The sequence below is a fragment of the Colossoma macropomum genome, unplaced genomic scaffold (genome assembly GCF_904425465.1).
Source record: "Colossoma macropomum unplaced genomic scaffold, Colossoma_macropomum, whole genome shotgun sequence".
In the NCBI taxonomy this organism is placed as follows: domain Eukaryota; kingdom Metazoa; phylum Chordata; class Actinopteri; order Characiformes; family Serrasalmidae; genus Colossoma; species Colossoma macropomum.
Genome location: NW_023494809.1, coordinates 21,171,197 through 21,187,991, shown reverse-complemented (window position 1 = coordinate 21,187,991; position 16,795 = coordinate 21,171,197). Strand labels below are relative to the sequence as shown.

Genomic DNA, 16,795 nt, shown 5'->3' with positions numbered 1-16,795 from the left:
TGAACGGCCTTTGTCTGGCTATGAATACGCACACTTGTCCCAATTTCACATTTATCAGCTTAAACGAATAAAAAGGACAAAAAATGCTGAAAAGTGAATGGAAAGTGGGAGAGGTGCAAGTTAAATAATAAGTTGTACGTATTTTGTTTTTCAAGGCATTTAATAATGCATGCTATTCTCAGTAAAATTTTGTAAAGCTTTAAAAGGAGGATTTTTTATTAGAATGTCAACATTTGGCAGATAAATGATGAAGAATATTGATTAAAAGATGATGCAACGGGGGCGCGCTGTCAAGCGGAACGTGTGTTGTCGTTGCGATAGGTAGCCGGCCGGACGTGAGTTTGTGTGGCTCCCTTGGTCCCATCTTAGCTACATTGTAATCAGAGCGAAGAGGAAAAGAGGACTCGTCCATATTACAGCTGCTGTTTCAGGTACTAAAATGATCGGTTTGTCTTTGTCATCCCTGCCTGTTCTCGCTGAAAACAGCTTTGGTGTTGTTAATATGTCTGGCTGTGTTTATGTGCCGAGGTCCGTTTGTAGGCGAAACGGTTGTCAAAACCGCTTTTTCGTTAGCCGTCGGTTAGCACGGCGGCTAGCTGTCGACACCAACAAAACGCATTGCGCAGACAAAATGACAGCTCGTTTTTTGGCCTCGTCTGCGCTCGGCCTACGATAGTGTGGTGACATTTTATTGTTGGGTGTACAATGTAATTTTAACGCAGTTTTAACGAGAAGTAGGCGCTTCTTCATTGTGTCTCAGTTAGAAACGCTCACACGGAGCCCGACTTTTCTTTGTCATGGCCCGCCTTCGGCTCGCCGTGATTGGAGGGTCGAACTGTCAGTCATCGCTGCTGGCTCGTTGATTGGTTCCAGCCCTGGCGACGTCAGCGTGTTGCTCCGCTTGCTTTGCATTCTTCGCCGTGGCCTACTGTGTGCTAGATTATATGTGGACAACAGTGTTGGTTTAAAAAGGAGAACGATTTATATACTTTGTCGTTATTTTTTATGTCACTGCAGCCAAGACTGTATCGGTTTTGCGGCAAATTAAGCTCTAATGACTTATTATTTATATCGGGGCCAAACGGATTGACATTTTGGCGTACATTTTGTGGTGCAGCCCCTTTCCAGTGGTAACCATTTGAGACACGATGCCTTAATAAATGTGACACTCTTTTTGCATTAGTTGTATGTCCATTTTGAATTATGCTGTCTCATCTGCATGCTTCTAGCCTTTTCCAAGGCCTGCACGTTGAGCCTGAAGGATCCTTAGCACTTGTCAAAGGATGTCATTCACAGACTGCCTCTCTTCCTGTTTTTTAGTCGCCTGATTGATCTTAAAATGCACTCATCAGTTTGTTTTCCATTTAAATTTGTAAAGCTGGCGATTGAGTGTGATTTCTGCCTTCTTTCTTTGATTAGTGGCCATTTTGCAGTTCATTCACATATTGGTGTTTATTTTGCACCTCAAGTAACACTCCAGGATTGTCTTGAGGCTTTTTCATTTACAGTCATGGACAGGTAAGTGCACATATTTTGCAGCACTAACACTGTGCCCTTCTGTTTGTGGGACTCCTGAAAACAGCGGTTTCCATGGCGATGGACCCTCCCGGCGGGCGAGATGAGCGTCGCCGTCAGGCAGAGCGTCTTCGGCGGGAGGAGGCGTACTATCACTTCATTAATGAGCTGAGCGAGGAGGAATATCGGCTGATGAGAGACAGCAACCTCCTCGGCACACCTGGTAATTTCATATACGCACGCTCTGGCGCAGAGATCACTGGAAAACGCCTTGCTGGTCACACAGTCATGATTCAGCAAGACTTCCCATTACATGGTTATAGATAACTAATGCTCCTCATTCCAAAAAGATTAAGCTACACTGGTTAAAATCTGGATACTGGCTTGTATTCCCTTATTTGTAGGTGAAGTGACAGCTGAGGAGTTGAGACAGCGACTGGACGGAGCGAAGGAACGCGTGTCTTCCCAGCCGCATCCTGAAACACGCCCACAGAACAGTGAGACGGGACAGGAGGGCAGCAGTGGTGAGTTAGGGGGCTCAGAAGGTGGATAGGTCAGGCTTTAGGGTGCAGGGTTTTATCATGTGCCCAAGGCTGTTTCTGTAAGGGATTGAAGGGGCAGGATTCATAAAAGCTGCTTAAGCAAGCCGCTGAGGTTCAGTGAATTTAATAATTGAACACAGAGTTCTTAGAAAAGTCTCTGGAAAACTAGAAAGAGCAGCTGGGGTTTATACAGAATGCTTGTCTTAGAACCACTATAGATGGTGATTCAACAAACTTTGCTGGTGTGAAGTTTAGGGTGCATTTATTGGTCAACAATATTAACACATTGTTTACACAAAAGCGCTTTATAATGTTCATATGATATGCACAGTTTGCAATACACTGCAGGAAGTAAAGGGCCAACATAGCTTCTGTTGTGTCCTTATATCCTAAATCACCATAAATTTGTTTAAAAGATGGCTGTACTGTGATGGCTTTATCGAAGTAATTGTTAGATGCAGCCCTAACTGGCTTTACATCTCAATAAACAGGGCAAAAATATTGTGTACCATTATTGTTGCAGGAGCTGCTGAACCAGGTGCGGAGAGCACTAATGGCGACTCTCTACTAGAGTGGTTGAACACGTTCCGTCGCACGGGCAATGCTACCCGCAGCGGTCAGAGTGGCAACCAGACGTGGCGCGCCGTCAGTCGCACAAACCCCAACAGCGGAGAGTTCCGTTTCAGCCTGGAAATCAACATCAATCACGAGCAGCCTGAGCCGGGAGAGCACAGCGACACGCCTGACCCTGCCGATCTTCCTGTGCCCCCACCGCCACGGGCTTCTGCATCTATACGTGTGCCCCAGAGGCCAGTGCCATATTCGACCCACCACCCTGCCCCTTATTCTACAGTCCGGCCCACACTGGGGAGGAGGGCTCAGGCACGGCGCACTCGCAGCAGCACAACTCCGCCCATAACACCTCCTCTTATGTCCCAGACTCCGTATACAGCTTTACGAAGGAACCTCACGCTCCCTCAGCCAGCCCCTCCACCTCCTCCCCAAGCCCCACCCACTTCTCAGTCCCAAAGCCAGGACAGTGGTAATGGTGGTAATGTTTTGGGTCAAGCACAGGCCCCAGCTCCCTCACCTATTAACAGTGAGGGACAGGATTCTAATGAGCTCCCAGATTGTCCGGACACTGTGTCTCAGTCTGCCCTGCAAGGGGCAGTGACTAGTCGTACAAGTAGGACTCGTTCACGTGGCCGTGTGCGCCGGACAACTGGGTCCAGCGCCCTTCCACGCTCCTCTCGCCGTAGCCGCTCCCCTCTGGACAGAAACCCCGCCCCCAGTCCTAGCCCCACTCCCAGCGGCGAGACACCTGGTGCACTAGAATCCGGCGAAAGTACGACGGTTGCCATGGAGACGGGCGAGGCAGCCGAAGAAACGACAACGGCCCCTGTGGACCCTGTTCCAGACACCCAGGCTTCAGAGGAGGGCGAGGCGACCGCTCAAGGTGGAGCAGTAGGGAGGAGCCGGAGCAGGAAGTGGGGCCAGACGCCACCCCACCATCATGCTGGACCTGCAGGTGCGACGCATCCGACCCGGAGAGAACAGAGATCGGGATAGCATAGCCAGCCGCACTCGCTCGCGAGCCCGTGCAGCAGAGAACACGGTTACCTTCGAGAGCGACAGTGGTGGCTTCCGGCGCACCATATCCCGCTCAGAGCGGGCTGGCATTCGCACTTACGTCAGCACCATCCGCATCCCTCTGCGGCGCATTTCTGAGACGGGCTTGGGGGAGCCCAGCTCCACTGCACTGCGCTCCATCCTGAGACAGATCATGACTGGCTTCGGGGAGCTCAGCTCACTCATGGAGACCGAAGCAGATTCGAGCTCCACCCCCAGCCAGAATGGAGGCCACACCCCTGGAACCCAGAGCCTACGTGCCCAAGGGAGTGAAGGAGTGCCAGGCCATCACGGGGCAGAGTCAGAAAGAGAGAGTGGAGCTCCAGGAGAGGCAGGACAGAGATCAAATGGTCCAGACGTTCGCCCCAGCGGCCGAGACACCAACAACCTGGTAGAAAATGGCACGCTGCCTATCCTGAGGCTGGCTCACTTCTTCCTGCTGAACGACGAGGAGGACGATGAGCACCCACGAGGCCTCACCAAAGAGCAAATCGACAATCTGGCCACGCGCACCTACGGCCAGGCCAGCCTGGAGGGCGAGCAGGGGCGGGCCTGCAGCGTCTGCATCAATGAGTACGCCCAGGGCAACAAGCTGCGCAGCTTGCCCTGCGCCCACGAGTTCCACATCCACTGCATCGACCGCTGGCTCTCAGAGAACAACACCTGTCCCATCTGCAGGCAGCCCATTCTGTCCGGACATCAGGACTGACAACGGGATGCCTTCAGACCCCGCCCCTTCACAGTAACCCCCACCGGCCCATTGACTGACTGACTGACTGAAAATTTCCATCATTGGTGGCACCTGTACATAGCGCTTCAATCAATGTTTTCATTCATTGAGACCCACTGTATTCAGCTGAAGGTAGAACCAAAAAAAGGAAAAAAGAAACAACACAGAGAATTAACAAAGCTTTATTTTTTTAGACTTTTTTTTGTTTTGTTCTCAGCTTTTTTTTTTTTCTTTTCAGTCCACATGGTCTCCTCTCTGTGACCTCCCCCATTGTGCTTCAGGGTCACATTAACAAGACGTTTAACTGTGATGAATCAGTGTTAGCAAGAGCTAATCAGTCTCACTTTTCATTTTGATTTCTGTGGCTTCATAAAAAGGATGGATTTTACAGATCGACCTCTAAACTCAAGACTCAAGAGGACATGTAAATATACGAATGCCTGTGTTTTTTGAGGTTTGACGTTTAGAAAGATACTTAAGCTCCTCTGTAAATTTGTTTTAACAGCCTTTAGTTTTAAGCGCTTGCAGCTGAATCCTTCGTTTTGAAAGCTCTTATGGCAGAATCTTCCATTTTAACGCTCTTTTAGCGCGTTTTCAATCGGAGTGTGCCAGTTAACCCGATGATTGATCTCTGCTCTAATTTGGTTGTATAAGTTTTTAGCCATTGCAGTCTTTTATGTGAATTCATGGGTTTTTAAAAATGATCATTTGAAATAGTAATGAGCCACCTAACAAACACTACATGCATATAATGATGAAATAGGCTTATACTGGACTCAATTTGAATGTTATTTACATTTCTGTACCGTTTCTGGTGCGAAGAAGTGGTTCACATCTGCAGATCAGAATATTTAACTGTTGTATTGTCGGGCCCATTGAGTGCATGCTTGATTTGTCTTTTTTTTTCCTGCATATGAACACGAAGTGCTGTAACACCCACAACACAGGTCACAATATTTTAATGGTGAGTGATAATCAATTAGTCTATTTTTTGTTGTTGTTTTTTTTCTGAAGCACTTGTAGGAGCAGCCCTATAGGGTAATGGTGTCGGCCTATCATAGGCCAAATCTCTAAACAGGTTGTGCAATGGTTTGGAAAGGAATTGAAGGGTATTGAATGATTTTATTAGTGAAGATATTTCATTTTACAACCCCTTTGGTTGTTTTTTCTCTTTTTACTGGTGTATCCAGTATGTATTATGCTCTCTGGATATCAGGTGGTTTAGCTCCTTGCCCAGCACTTGCTGTCTGCATTTTGAGGTGTTTTCGGTGTAGTTTTTCCAGTCTGAAGGCCTTGTCTTCCAAGCCTTTTTTTATTTGTTCATATTGGGCCATTTCATATGTTTATTTATTTGCTTCATTTCTGCAGATCACTTGGAATTTAATGACCATATACAATGAGAACTGTACCCCCTTTTAACCATTCATTTTTTAAAACTGAAAGACACCTTAAAGGTCTACTCCAGGGTTAGGTATAAGGTATACTGCGGTATTTTAAAAATGCTAGTATTTCAAAATTGTGATGTCAGATTTCGATTCCACACATTTATATTTTAGAGTGGTCACTGATCGGTGGGGTGGGAGCTCACTGATAAGTGGCACTGCTAAAAAGAGGGGAAAAAATCAGAGCCAGGAAGACATTAGGAAACGAATCATGTTAGCCGCTCAGCAACAGCTAAGAGCTACACACCACAGGACACGCACAATTTCAGCTTTCACTCCCAACGCTGGTCACTCAGTTCTGTGCTTTTAGATATTCTCTAAACAGGTGTCATTTTTAGCATTTAAGCCTGTGCTGTGGTGTGTGGCGCATATGACTTGTTAGCTTCTCAGTCGCCACAGAACAGGTTTGATTTCAGCTTTCGGTCATTCCAACACCAGTCACTCGATTTTGCTCTCTCAGAGTATCATCTACACTTTTTTCAGCAGAGCACCACCTAGTCATAATTGAACCTGTTCTGGTTCTTTGAACCACACCTGGTGTGTGGGTCTGTAACCTCCTCGCTAAGCTAACATCACTTCAGTAAAATTCAGCAAAGTTGAGCAACTGGTGCTGAAGGGACAGAAAGGCAAAATTAAACTTGTTCAGTGGTGTTTAATTTTGCCTTTCTGACCCTTCAGCGCCAGTTGCTCAACTTTACTCTCTCAAATTTAAATCGTTATCATCTAAACTTGTGTCGGTGCTTCATTTCGCCAGAATTGAACATGCTCTGTGGTGAGCAGCGATGTTATCATGCCAGCTAAGCTAATGCTAGCCAGCTCCTCTTTCCTCTTTAGCAGCACTGTTTGACATTTAACAGTTGTTAAGATAGATGGCTTGACATTTATTGAATGATGGCTTGAAAATCATGCACTGCATTCACTTATTTGGTGATGTAAGCAAACTAAACTTTTTGATTATTTTCAATTTTGAAATAACACAGGAAATGATGGCACAAAAGCGATATGCTTTTATGTCACTTTTGACACTTTTACCTACTTAACATCCTCCCGGCCCATTAATACCGTATACCACGGTAATGTTTGTGAACAGATCCATCTCCATCTTCCACACAGCTCCTGCCCATTAGCTTCTATAGTTTTTCTGTTTCTTTCTAAGTACAGAGACATTATCGTTCATGTAAATAACTGTATGCTATGGCAAAGAAAGAACAGAACAGGTTTAAAAAATCCTGGAGTACTCCTTTAACAGAGTGCAGCACTCAATGTTGATTTCAAACCTTTTATTCCTAATGAAGGTGAAAAATGTGAATTGAAATTTTAGTGGATGTAAAACTAAAACAGCAAGAAAGGCATTTGAGTTTGAGTGGCAGAATGAAGATTGTCAACAATGCTTCTGTATTCTTATCCTAGAAGAATCTCCTCTGCATGATGAGGCTAATATACATGCAGTGCTGCTTGGTCACCCCTAGAGGCATACACTGAGCAACCAAATGGGAAAATGTTAAAGGGGAATTCTGCTGATTTTGTCAAAATTGCTGCCTAATTCAAATGTAGACATGTACAAAGTCACTCAGAGAAGTTTGGTTGAAATGGTTCATTTTAGAGAACTTGCAGACTTGGATTTCTTTACAATGGTGGTGATAGGAACCAGGGGTCATGCTCCAAGTAAGTACAGCCATTTTCTGGCTATTGAAACTGACCAGTGGACCTACACATGCCTGGGAGTTATGTTGATAATGGTAATATAGTTATAAAGTTATTTTTCCTTTGGGAGCTGTTCTGCCTTACAACACCCTGCATGTAACACTCTTCCATGCATGTATTTTAGGCCAAAAGCGTATAACAAAACTATGTCCCAGGTGTCAACCTACATATTCATAACTACTTTGTGTAATAACATTCTGCATAAGTTAAAGAAGCGCTGTGAGCGTCTGGTTCCTATCATCACCACTGTGAACAATTCTGACTTGGTTAGTTTCTCGAGAATGGAGTGTTTCACATCTGACCACTCTGAATGGCTTTGTTTACATCTTAACCATTTAATTATGCAGAAACTTCAAAAATCAGTGACATTCCCCTTTAATGCAGTGCTTCATTTCTTCCTGAAGAGTTTAATCGGTACGCTTTTCAACCACAAAACCTTGCAGTTTCAGTTAGACTTCAGTGTCTCTATTTAAAGGAAACATTAGGAAAAGTCAGTGAAGTTTTCTTAACATTTTATTTCCAGATGTAGTGGAATATCCTTATGTTTAGTGTGTGTGTGTGTGTGTGTGTGTGTGTGCTGGCCTATGTGTGCGTTCTGTGTGTATGCTTCAAAGAGTGTGTGTTTGTGTGAGAGTGTGGCAGAGTGGTCTTCAATGAGTCATTCATCTGAATGTCCATCAGAGAGTGTGAGGGGTCTTCGGTCATTAAGTCCAGAATGAATTATTTAGTTCCTATTTAATGAGATAAGAAATGACAACATTGAAATATGACTATGTATTATGTTCTAATGTGATGCTAAAACAGTTAAGAAGAATATGTATTCTGTTACTATGTAATAAAATAAGCAAATTGGTTTTCTTCTCTGCTCCTTAACAATGAAATTAAATGCAAGGTTTGTTATGCCTGTATGAGTGTGGTATGGTCGTTCTTGTCCAGAGTTGGTGCTGCCTTTGAGCTTCAGTGTTTGCACAGTGCTGGCTCCCATCCCTTATATGGTTAGACTGAAGACAGTCAGACATGTTTTCAGTTTGAACAGCCTATTCTGCTGGGGTACCTCGTTAAATAAGAGATAATAATATAAATAAAATTTAGTTATGGTATGTGTGTTTTATACATACATACATATTATATTGCCAAAAGTTTGTGGACACCTGACCATCACACTTATGAGTTTATCTGCTTTGTGCACAGGGACACATTGATGCTGGAACAGGAAAGGGCCTTCCCAAACTGTTGCCAAAAAGTAAAAAGCATATAATTTGTATGCTATAGCTTTAACAGCTTTCACGTTACCCTTCACTGTAACTAAGAGGCTGAAACCCTGAGGTGGGGGTTAAGTGCCTTGGGGCATGTTTTTCTATATAAAAATGTTTAGGGCACAACCAGTCCTGGTAATGAACCTGTAACTTGCCAGTTGCTCGATCCCCTCTTACTGTTAGGCTATCAGTCTTGCTTGCTTCCAAGTGTTGCTTCCAGAGGCAATCTAGAACTTTGTAGTGAATGATGTAACAAAAAGATAGGTGATTTTTACGTGCTGTGCGTTTCAGCGCGCAGCGGCCCTGTTCTAAATTCTGAAAGCTGTTGTTGCTTGTAGATGCTTCAATTTTACAATAATAGCTACACTTACAGTTGGCCAGGGCAGATCTAGCAGGGCAGAAGTCTCATAAACTGACATGTATGTGTGTGTGTGTGTATGTATATATATATATATATATTTGTGTATATATATATATATATATATACATATATATTATACAATATATATATATATACACACACATTTGTATTATGTTTTAGCACCAGGAAAAAAGCAAAAAACATTTTTAAGTTGTTTTTGGAGAAGTACTTTTATTCCTTATTTTCAATGTTTATGTTCATTATTTTACTGAAGTAGCAATACTTTTACTAAAAGAGTATGGCCGGGGTGTGAAACTCAACCAGTAAAAGGGCCATATTTAAAAATCTCAACAAATCTGTCGGCCAGAGAAAAAAATATTTTTATTTAATTTTTAATTAATGTTGTGCTATAACCAAAACTGGCTAACGTTTATTCAAAATATGCAAAAACCTCAACGGTAAAATACAGACACTTGTAGCAGACCTCGAAATATTGCATATTCTTTTGAGATATTCAATATTTAAATGTCCCCAGGTGTTCAGTCTTTAAAACCTGCCTATTTGCTTGAACTAGACCCCTGGCATCCTTTCTTTGCTGCAAGTTCATTAAGACCTGGGCTCAGTGTCTGAGCTGCTGAGATAACATTAAGTGTTTATATTGGTTGAACTGCAGCTGAAATGCATTTTGGTGATATGACTGGTGTAGATTTGTGTAGAATTCAGGTGTAACCGCTGTCCCATAGGTTGTTGTTGGGGTAGGAGAGTGAAAATGTGTGTTAACATGTTTAAAAGTGTGGTTTTTGCACACTTCATATGTGAAAAATATGTGACGTTTCTGTAAGGGACCAATCTGAGTTGATCAGTCAAATTATAGGTTGTACACACTTTACACTCCTTATTCTTTTTGTATTTATTGAATCAAAACACTACTGAATTGTATCTAATTTAACTATAACTGTATAAACTTTGCTTCTTTAGTGCTGGAGCAACATAGCTAATGTTGCTAACAGACACTAGAAGTCAATAGTCAAAATCTTTTTTTTTTTTTTCACAAATACATCCCCAAAACTTCTCTCAACCCACTCAAACCACTTCCAGATGTTTAAGGTTGTACAGACTTGTCGATGTGGTTTAGGGCACAGTATGACTTACTGTGAACACCTGTTGTCTAGAGTTGTAAGTCATACTGTGTGCTAAACCACATCAACAAGTCAGTGCCACCTTAATTAAGAGCTAAGTGTGGTTTGAGCAGGTTGAGAAAAGTTTCGGGGAAGCACTTACGAAAAAAGATTTGGGTGACTATCGGCTTCTAGTGTTTGTCAGCAATGTTAGCCTTGTAGCTCCAATGCTAAACTAAAGAAACAAAATTGGGACACCAAACATGCCCCAGCTGGGTGACTACATCTGGGGTAAGAGAAAGAAATTTAATAGAATAGCATTTTTCCTAGAGAGAAATGCAGATCATGTTCAAATCAAACAAGCAAATTTGAAGGAACAATAAAAGGGCAAAAACTGAAAACCTAGAATGGAATAAAATAGAAAACTACAGTAAACAAATATACAGAATTGGCTTTATAATGAGCTGATGAGTTGAATCAGGTGTGTTGGAGCTGGAAAAACACCAAACCCTGTAGAGCTACAGCTGTCCGAGAATGCAGCTGCAGCTGTGCTACAGTGTTTGAGTTATGCGCTACGTCAGGGGTCATTCATTCTGTTCCTGGAGGGCTGCAGTCCAGCACAGTCTAGTGATTTTCCTCATCAAATACTGAATTCACTCAGTTACAAGGTTTAGTAGGTGTGACATATGCAGTGTATAAAATGTCCAGTTGAAGGGTTTTAATCCAGCACCTGGATTGGTCTAACAAAGTCATTTTAACCTGAATTTAATAATAATTATTACACTGTTATAATAGGTTTTAATCCATCTAGCATAACACAATCAGATATTGTTTTGGTCATAATTAAACTAATAATGATAACAACCATTATTCGTATAGCGCCTTTCATACATGTAATACAGCTTTTTACAGAAGACAGGAAATAATTGTGATAAATTATAGAATTTAGAAAGGGGGTTCTTCGTAATGGTAGAACCCTTTTTGGTGCTATATAGAACCATATACAACACATTCTCCATCAATTTGAAGAACCATTTCACCATGCACAGAACCATTTAAGCATAAAATGGTTCTATATAGAACTCATGGTTTTTGAAGAGTGTATAATAACAAAAAAAGCTAGAAAAAATGAAAGGAAATATGTGGTAAATTATTAAGTAGTAAACATAAATAGCAATAACGATTAATTAGCAATAAAATGTATGAGTGTATGTATGTTTTGCTGTAATGAAATGTAATATTTATTAATGACAGTGTTGTAATAATATTATTAACTATAATAATAAACACTAAACTGTGCAGCTGCCCCTGGATTAACACAGCAACACTAAGACTAGTTCGTCATGATACTAATTGGCACTGAGTGCGGTGGGTTTTAATCCCGCTCTGCTGTGAAGCTCAGCCTCAGTGCCGGTGGGCGGGGCTTACATTGACGTAACGTCAGTGGAGGACTCGCGTCGGGAGCGCGCACGGACTGTTCGGAGAAAAAAAGGCAGAGCGGAGCGCGTCCCCGAGGCTTTGACCCACCAAATCTCCAGATCTCCAGACATCAGCGGTGACGATGATGCTGCAGCTGCCGCGGGTGCTCGAGCCCTCTACCCGGCCGTGTTCCTCCTGAGCGCTCGTGCGGGCAAATGCCCTCCGCCAACCCGGCGAGGATGTATTTTCACCGGCGACCGAAGAAGATCCACAGCGAGGGAGGTAGGCGACACGACACGGCGGGTAGAGGCAGCAGAGCGGCTGTGTGATCGAGATTAGCGTTTCTGGCAGCTCTAATGCGCGTTTCTGGAAAGCACAGTGTCGGTGTGTGGTACAGGACTCGCCGCTCGGTCAGCGCACCTGACCCCCATACAGAGACCAGGAAAACAAACGGCCTGTTCATCGCCTCCATCCACAGCATCCTCAGCACTCACACGTTTCCAGCCTTTCTCATTTCGTGTTCTCTCCGTTTCGTGTCGTTTCCAGTGACCGGGCTGCCGCTGCAGCCGTTGCGCTTAGTGGACGGATAGGGGGCGCTCTAAGGTCGTATTGCTGCTGAGGGTTACTGTTATCATTACTGCTGCTCTGCACAGACGGCTGCGTCCCAACACCACATACGGCTATAATGTACATACTACAGTAATTAATACACTTATAATGGTTTTTAAATCCTGTTTAATACAGTAATATGATTTTTTTAAACGAGGACATTTCTAGTGAGGAGAACTGCGACTCAGAAATCTCTTCTGGATTGGTCAGACGCTAGAGGGCGCTCGAGGAAGTCCAAAATAAATGGGGATCTATGGCGCGTTTGTGCAATATTTTAGTTTGTGAAAAATAGAGCTTTGCTCCAGACTGTGTATTCTCTATATAGTGCATAGTGTATAGTGTATAATGGGTTCCGCCGTTTTATAGTGGTGTCCGAAAAGTGCAGAAGATCCAGTGCACTCAAACAATCCCACAGTAAAAAGGGTACAACCAGAGTATTGGTAGTTAGCAGAGCCGCCAGAGCCGGTTTATGAGGTGCCGGGCCTCTTCCTGTTTACCCCATTATACCAAAAACATGACAGCAAAACGCCAGAGGGCGTCTGCGATCGAGTCCTCAATGAATGGGGGTAAATTGAAAAGTTAAAATAGTTTCTAACCACTTGCCCAGAACATTCCTTTAATTTTAGAAAGCAGAAGTTTGTATTTCACTAAAAAAGCAAAGAAAACCCCCCTGTATGTTTCCTTTTTTTCTACAGCAAACAGGTTTTGGGGAGCAGGACACTAACGTTACTGCTACTGAGTGCTGATTGGTTGGTGAGTGGAGCAGCTCATTGGCTGTTCGCGCTCACTGACGTCATGAACATACATGAGGCGCCGTTTTACACTTGCATAACTGGAGTTTAAAAGCTCTTAAAAATCTAACAGTGGTGTTAAAATGTTTTATGCTGTTCTGTGTTCAGGAAATGAATGTATTCTTTTATATTAAATATGTTTAAGCATTTCTAAACTATGATTTTGCTCAAATGCACCATCTTAACCCATTCATTTGGGATTAATTCTCCTCATTACGAGTTCCCTGGAATCGCCACTCTGTAATGTTTTCCGGGTTTGTCAAACACTAGAGGGCGCTCTCAAGCAAGTCCAAAATAAGTAAGTTGATATGGAGCAGTTTGGCAAAGTCACAGTTTGTAAATGCTGAAACATTTTCATATAGAAGAATGAATTCATTCCCTAAACACAGAACAGCATGAAACATTTAACACTGCTGTTATATTTTTGAGTGCTTTTGAACAGTTATAGGACTTTATGGCATGTACCTTCATGACGTCAGTGAGCATGAACCGCTTCCCTCAGCCAATGAGCTGCTCCGATCGCCAACCAGTTAACACTCAGTAGCAGTAATGCTAACCAATGAGCACTCAGAGGCAGTAATACTAACCGATCAGCACTCAGTAGCAGTAATGCTAACCAATTAGCACTTAATAGCAGTATTGCTAGCGTTCTACTGCCCCAAACACGTTTGCTGAAGAAACAAGAAACTTCAAAGGTTTTCTTTGATTATTTTGTGAAATATGTTCTTTTACTTCCTAAACTTAAAGGACGGTCCTGGGCAAGTGGTTAGAAACTAATTTAAACATTTTGTTTTCAACTGCTCAGCCCCATTCACCCCGACAACGGGGAAAATAGGGATTGACCAGGCTCCCCTTAAACCAGTGTGGTGCCCAATCTTACATCCCGTCCTGATTTCACTTCCCTTGGTTCCCCGTCGTGGTTTTCGCAGTGTTATTGGATGAATCATACATATCACAGCTGTCAATCGACAAATTATGGCAGAACCTCAAAAGGCGTAGGTAGACATGTATGTGCCTTTTTGTGAACTGCAGTATTTTTTGTTTTGCAGTTAACTGTATGGTAATTAAAACATGCTAACTTGCTAACTCTGGCAGAGGGTCCCTTGGGAAGTGAAATCAGGATGGGGATGCGAGACTGGGCTTCACACTGGCTCTAGTACAACTGATGTACCCTAGCGGAAAGGGGATACCCATAATGCACTGCGCTGTTTGGTTTGAAGATTTCCAAGCAACTTCTCTGAGTATGTTTACCGATCCCAGCTGTGATGGCAGCATCTCCAGAGACCTCTGTTCAGACCTGTAACAGACGTGAGTAGAGTCTTCTCATGTGTGTAGTCAGACTCAGCGGTTATACTGGACTGGTAGCCTGATGTTTATAGTGTTTATGCGACGGAATTTGCTGTTGTATGATGTAGAGTTTACTACCATCACAAATTCTGTTCCCTATAATAGTGCTGTATATAGTGATCCAGATTTTCAAATGCAGGGTATTGATAGGGTAGTGATTAGGGGCCATTTTGGGCACAACATATGTATTTTTGTTTTACAGACAAATTCAGTTGTTTTCTTAACAAAGAGTTGCATAAAATGTTTAAACACTGCTGTCATACTATTAACAACTTTCAACTGTTACAGGACTTGATGCTGCAAACCACTTTAAAAAGCATTCCCATTGTCGCATTGTGCTCTACTTTGTACTGTGGTAGGATGTACCTGCTCAGGCACCCATCAGAGGAACTCAAATAATTAAATCAATAATTGAACTGATTATTTTATTATCTAAGAAAAACTGAAATGCAGACTACATTTTTCAATATTCTACCTTTTGAAATAGCTCCAGTATATTAAAAATAGGCTACCTTCAATGGCTGTGCGTTCAATAAATTTGACCTTTTGCCACTGCACGCTGTGATTTGCATGCCACATATCATGGCACAGAACGGGAAGAATACACCTCCATTCAAGTGAATGGCCGAGACATACCAAAAAAAAATCCGTGCTAATGTGAACGCTGCTTTACACAGCCAATCAACTCGCACATCAATCATGAAATGGAGTCAGATTTTTCTGAAAAAACCTTTAGGCAACACATGAACACTTTTAGATGTTGGATGATGAAGTTGGGTAATTGGCCAGAGTTGTGACATAAACAGCACTGTCATTATGGCGGAGAAAAGAAGCTTGAAGAAACATAATAAATGTACAATTAACCCACATTTTATGTTTGTTATGTCAGCACTCGTAAAATAGGCCAAAAATCGATAGATGATAGCCGATTGCTGGCTATTAAACTACAAGCATTTCACACCCCCTAAGTTTTGTTGACTTGTTGACTTCCCACATAAACCACATGAACACCGAAGTTGGGTAAATGAGTTCCTCTTGTGGAAAAAAAACTGCTGCCCAGTTTGCGCTTGAAAGCAGCATCACTATCAGTAATGCTAGCGTCCTACTGCCCAAAACATATTTGCTGTAGAAAAGTTGACATACGCTGGTACCTTTATTGTAATATAATGCATTCTTCTTCTTCCCTAAATGAAGCTTGCATGAAACACTAGAAAAATGTTTAACATTTTTAGCCATCTAGCAATATTAATTCTGCCTTGCCTGCGACCTCCACCGTTTAGTTATGATGTTTTTGGTGTAATAGGAGAAATAGGAAATGGCCAGACTCCATCTAAACTGGCTGCTCTACATCTGCACTGAATAGGTAAATACATTAAATTTGCCTGTGTGTACATTTAGCTTACATGTGGATTTAGAAAGCCTGTGTTAGTGGTTTATAGGCTTGTCTGCACATCATGTTACTCCTTCTCCCTCCTCCAACCCTTCAAGGGTTCTTTAGTAAAGAGAATGGTTCTTTTTAGAACCATGTGTTCTATATAGCACCAAAAGTTCTTCTACTGTTATGGTGTCAAGCTTGTACTGTTATGATGTCATGCTTTTTGGTGCTATATACAACCATTTTCAAAAAGGTTCTGTTTAGAACCATATATAACACATTCTCCATCAGTCTGAAGAACCATTTCACCAGGCAAAGAACCATTTAAGCATGAAATGGTTCTTAATAGAACCATTCTCTTTACTAAAGATCTCATGAAGAACCGTCTTTTTAAGTATATACTTGAAGAACCTTGACCAGCATGTTTCATTATAAAGTGAGTATAGTTAGTCCTGTTTAATTAGATTCGGTGCAGTGCAGTACGTGAAACACTAAATAAAAATGATTGTGTTCATAGTTTGATATATTTTTGTTATAGTTTTGATAATGTGGCACTGCTGTTTTGTTCCAACTTATCAAACCTTAGAAAAATTAAATATTGTAATCCATGTCGTGCATTATATTTTTGCCAAATTGCCCTCTCCTCCTAAGGAGCAGTTCAGGAGCTGAGCTAACGGAACAGCATGAAATTAAACTCAAAATTATGAATAAGCAGAACACTGTTCTAGTTCATATAGTTGAGCGGAAGTAGCAAAATTAATAAAAAATGTCCTCAAACTTTTACTTGAATTATTAAATGGAACTAGTTCTGCATGGTTCAGACTGAAAACGTCTAATCAGGTTTGAATGATGACCTTGTCTCAGTATAACCGAACAATGTTTAAAGAACAACCTTTTTGAATCTCTTATATTTTCTCTCTGATAGCTATCGCACACTTCCTCTTTTGTTTGCCAGTC

At 42.3% G+C, this 16,795-nt stretch overlaps 2 protein-coding genes across 2 annotated transcripts in view; both read left to right on the top strand.

The window, feature by feature from the left end:
• The first annotated feature begins 331 nt into the window (after positions 1-331).
• Positions 332-8,470, top strand: rnf6 (ring finger protein (C3H2C3 type) 6). Its single transcript, XM_036558441.1, is given in 5 exon segments — positions 332-431; positions 1,583-1,738; positions 1,920-2,039; positions 2,581-3,530; positions 3,532-8,470. Coding segments are annotated over 4 exon segments (2,082 nt in total). The 5' UTR covers positions 332-431; positions 1,583-1,590; the 3' UTR covers positions 4,396-8,470.
• Positions 8,471-11,827: 3,357 nt separating this feature from the next.
• Positions 11,828-16,795, top strand: part of atp8a2 (ATPase phospholipid transporting 8A2) — a 104,492-nt gene continuing 99,524 nt past the window's right edge. Inside the window, exon 1 of the mRNA XM_036558187.1 lies at positions 11,828-11,998. Coding sequence (XP_036414080.1) covers positions 11,932-11,998 — 67 coding nt within the window. The 5' untranslated portion in view covers positions 11,828-11,931. The remainder of the gene's footprint in view (positions 11,999-16,795) is intronic.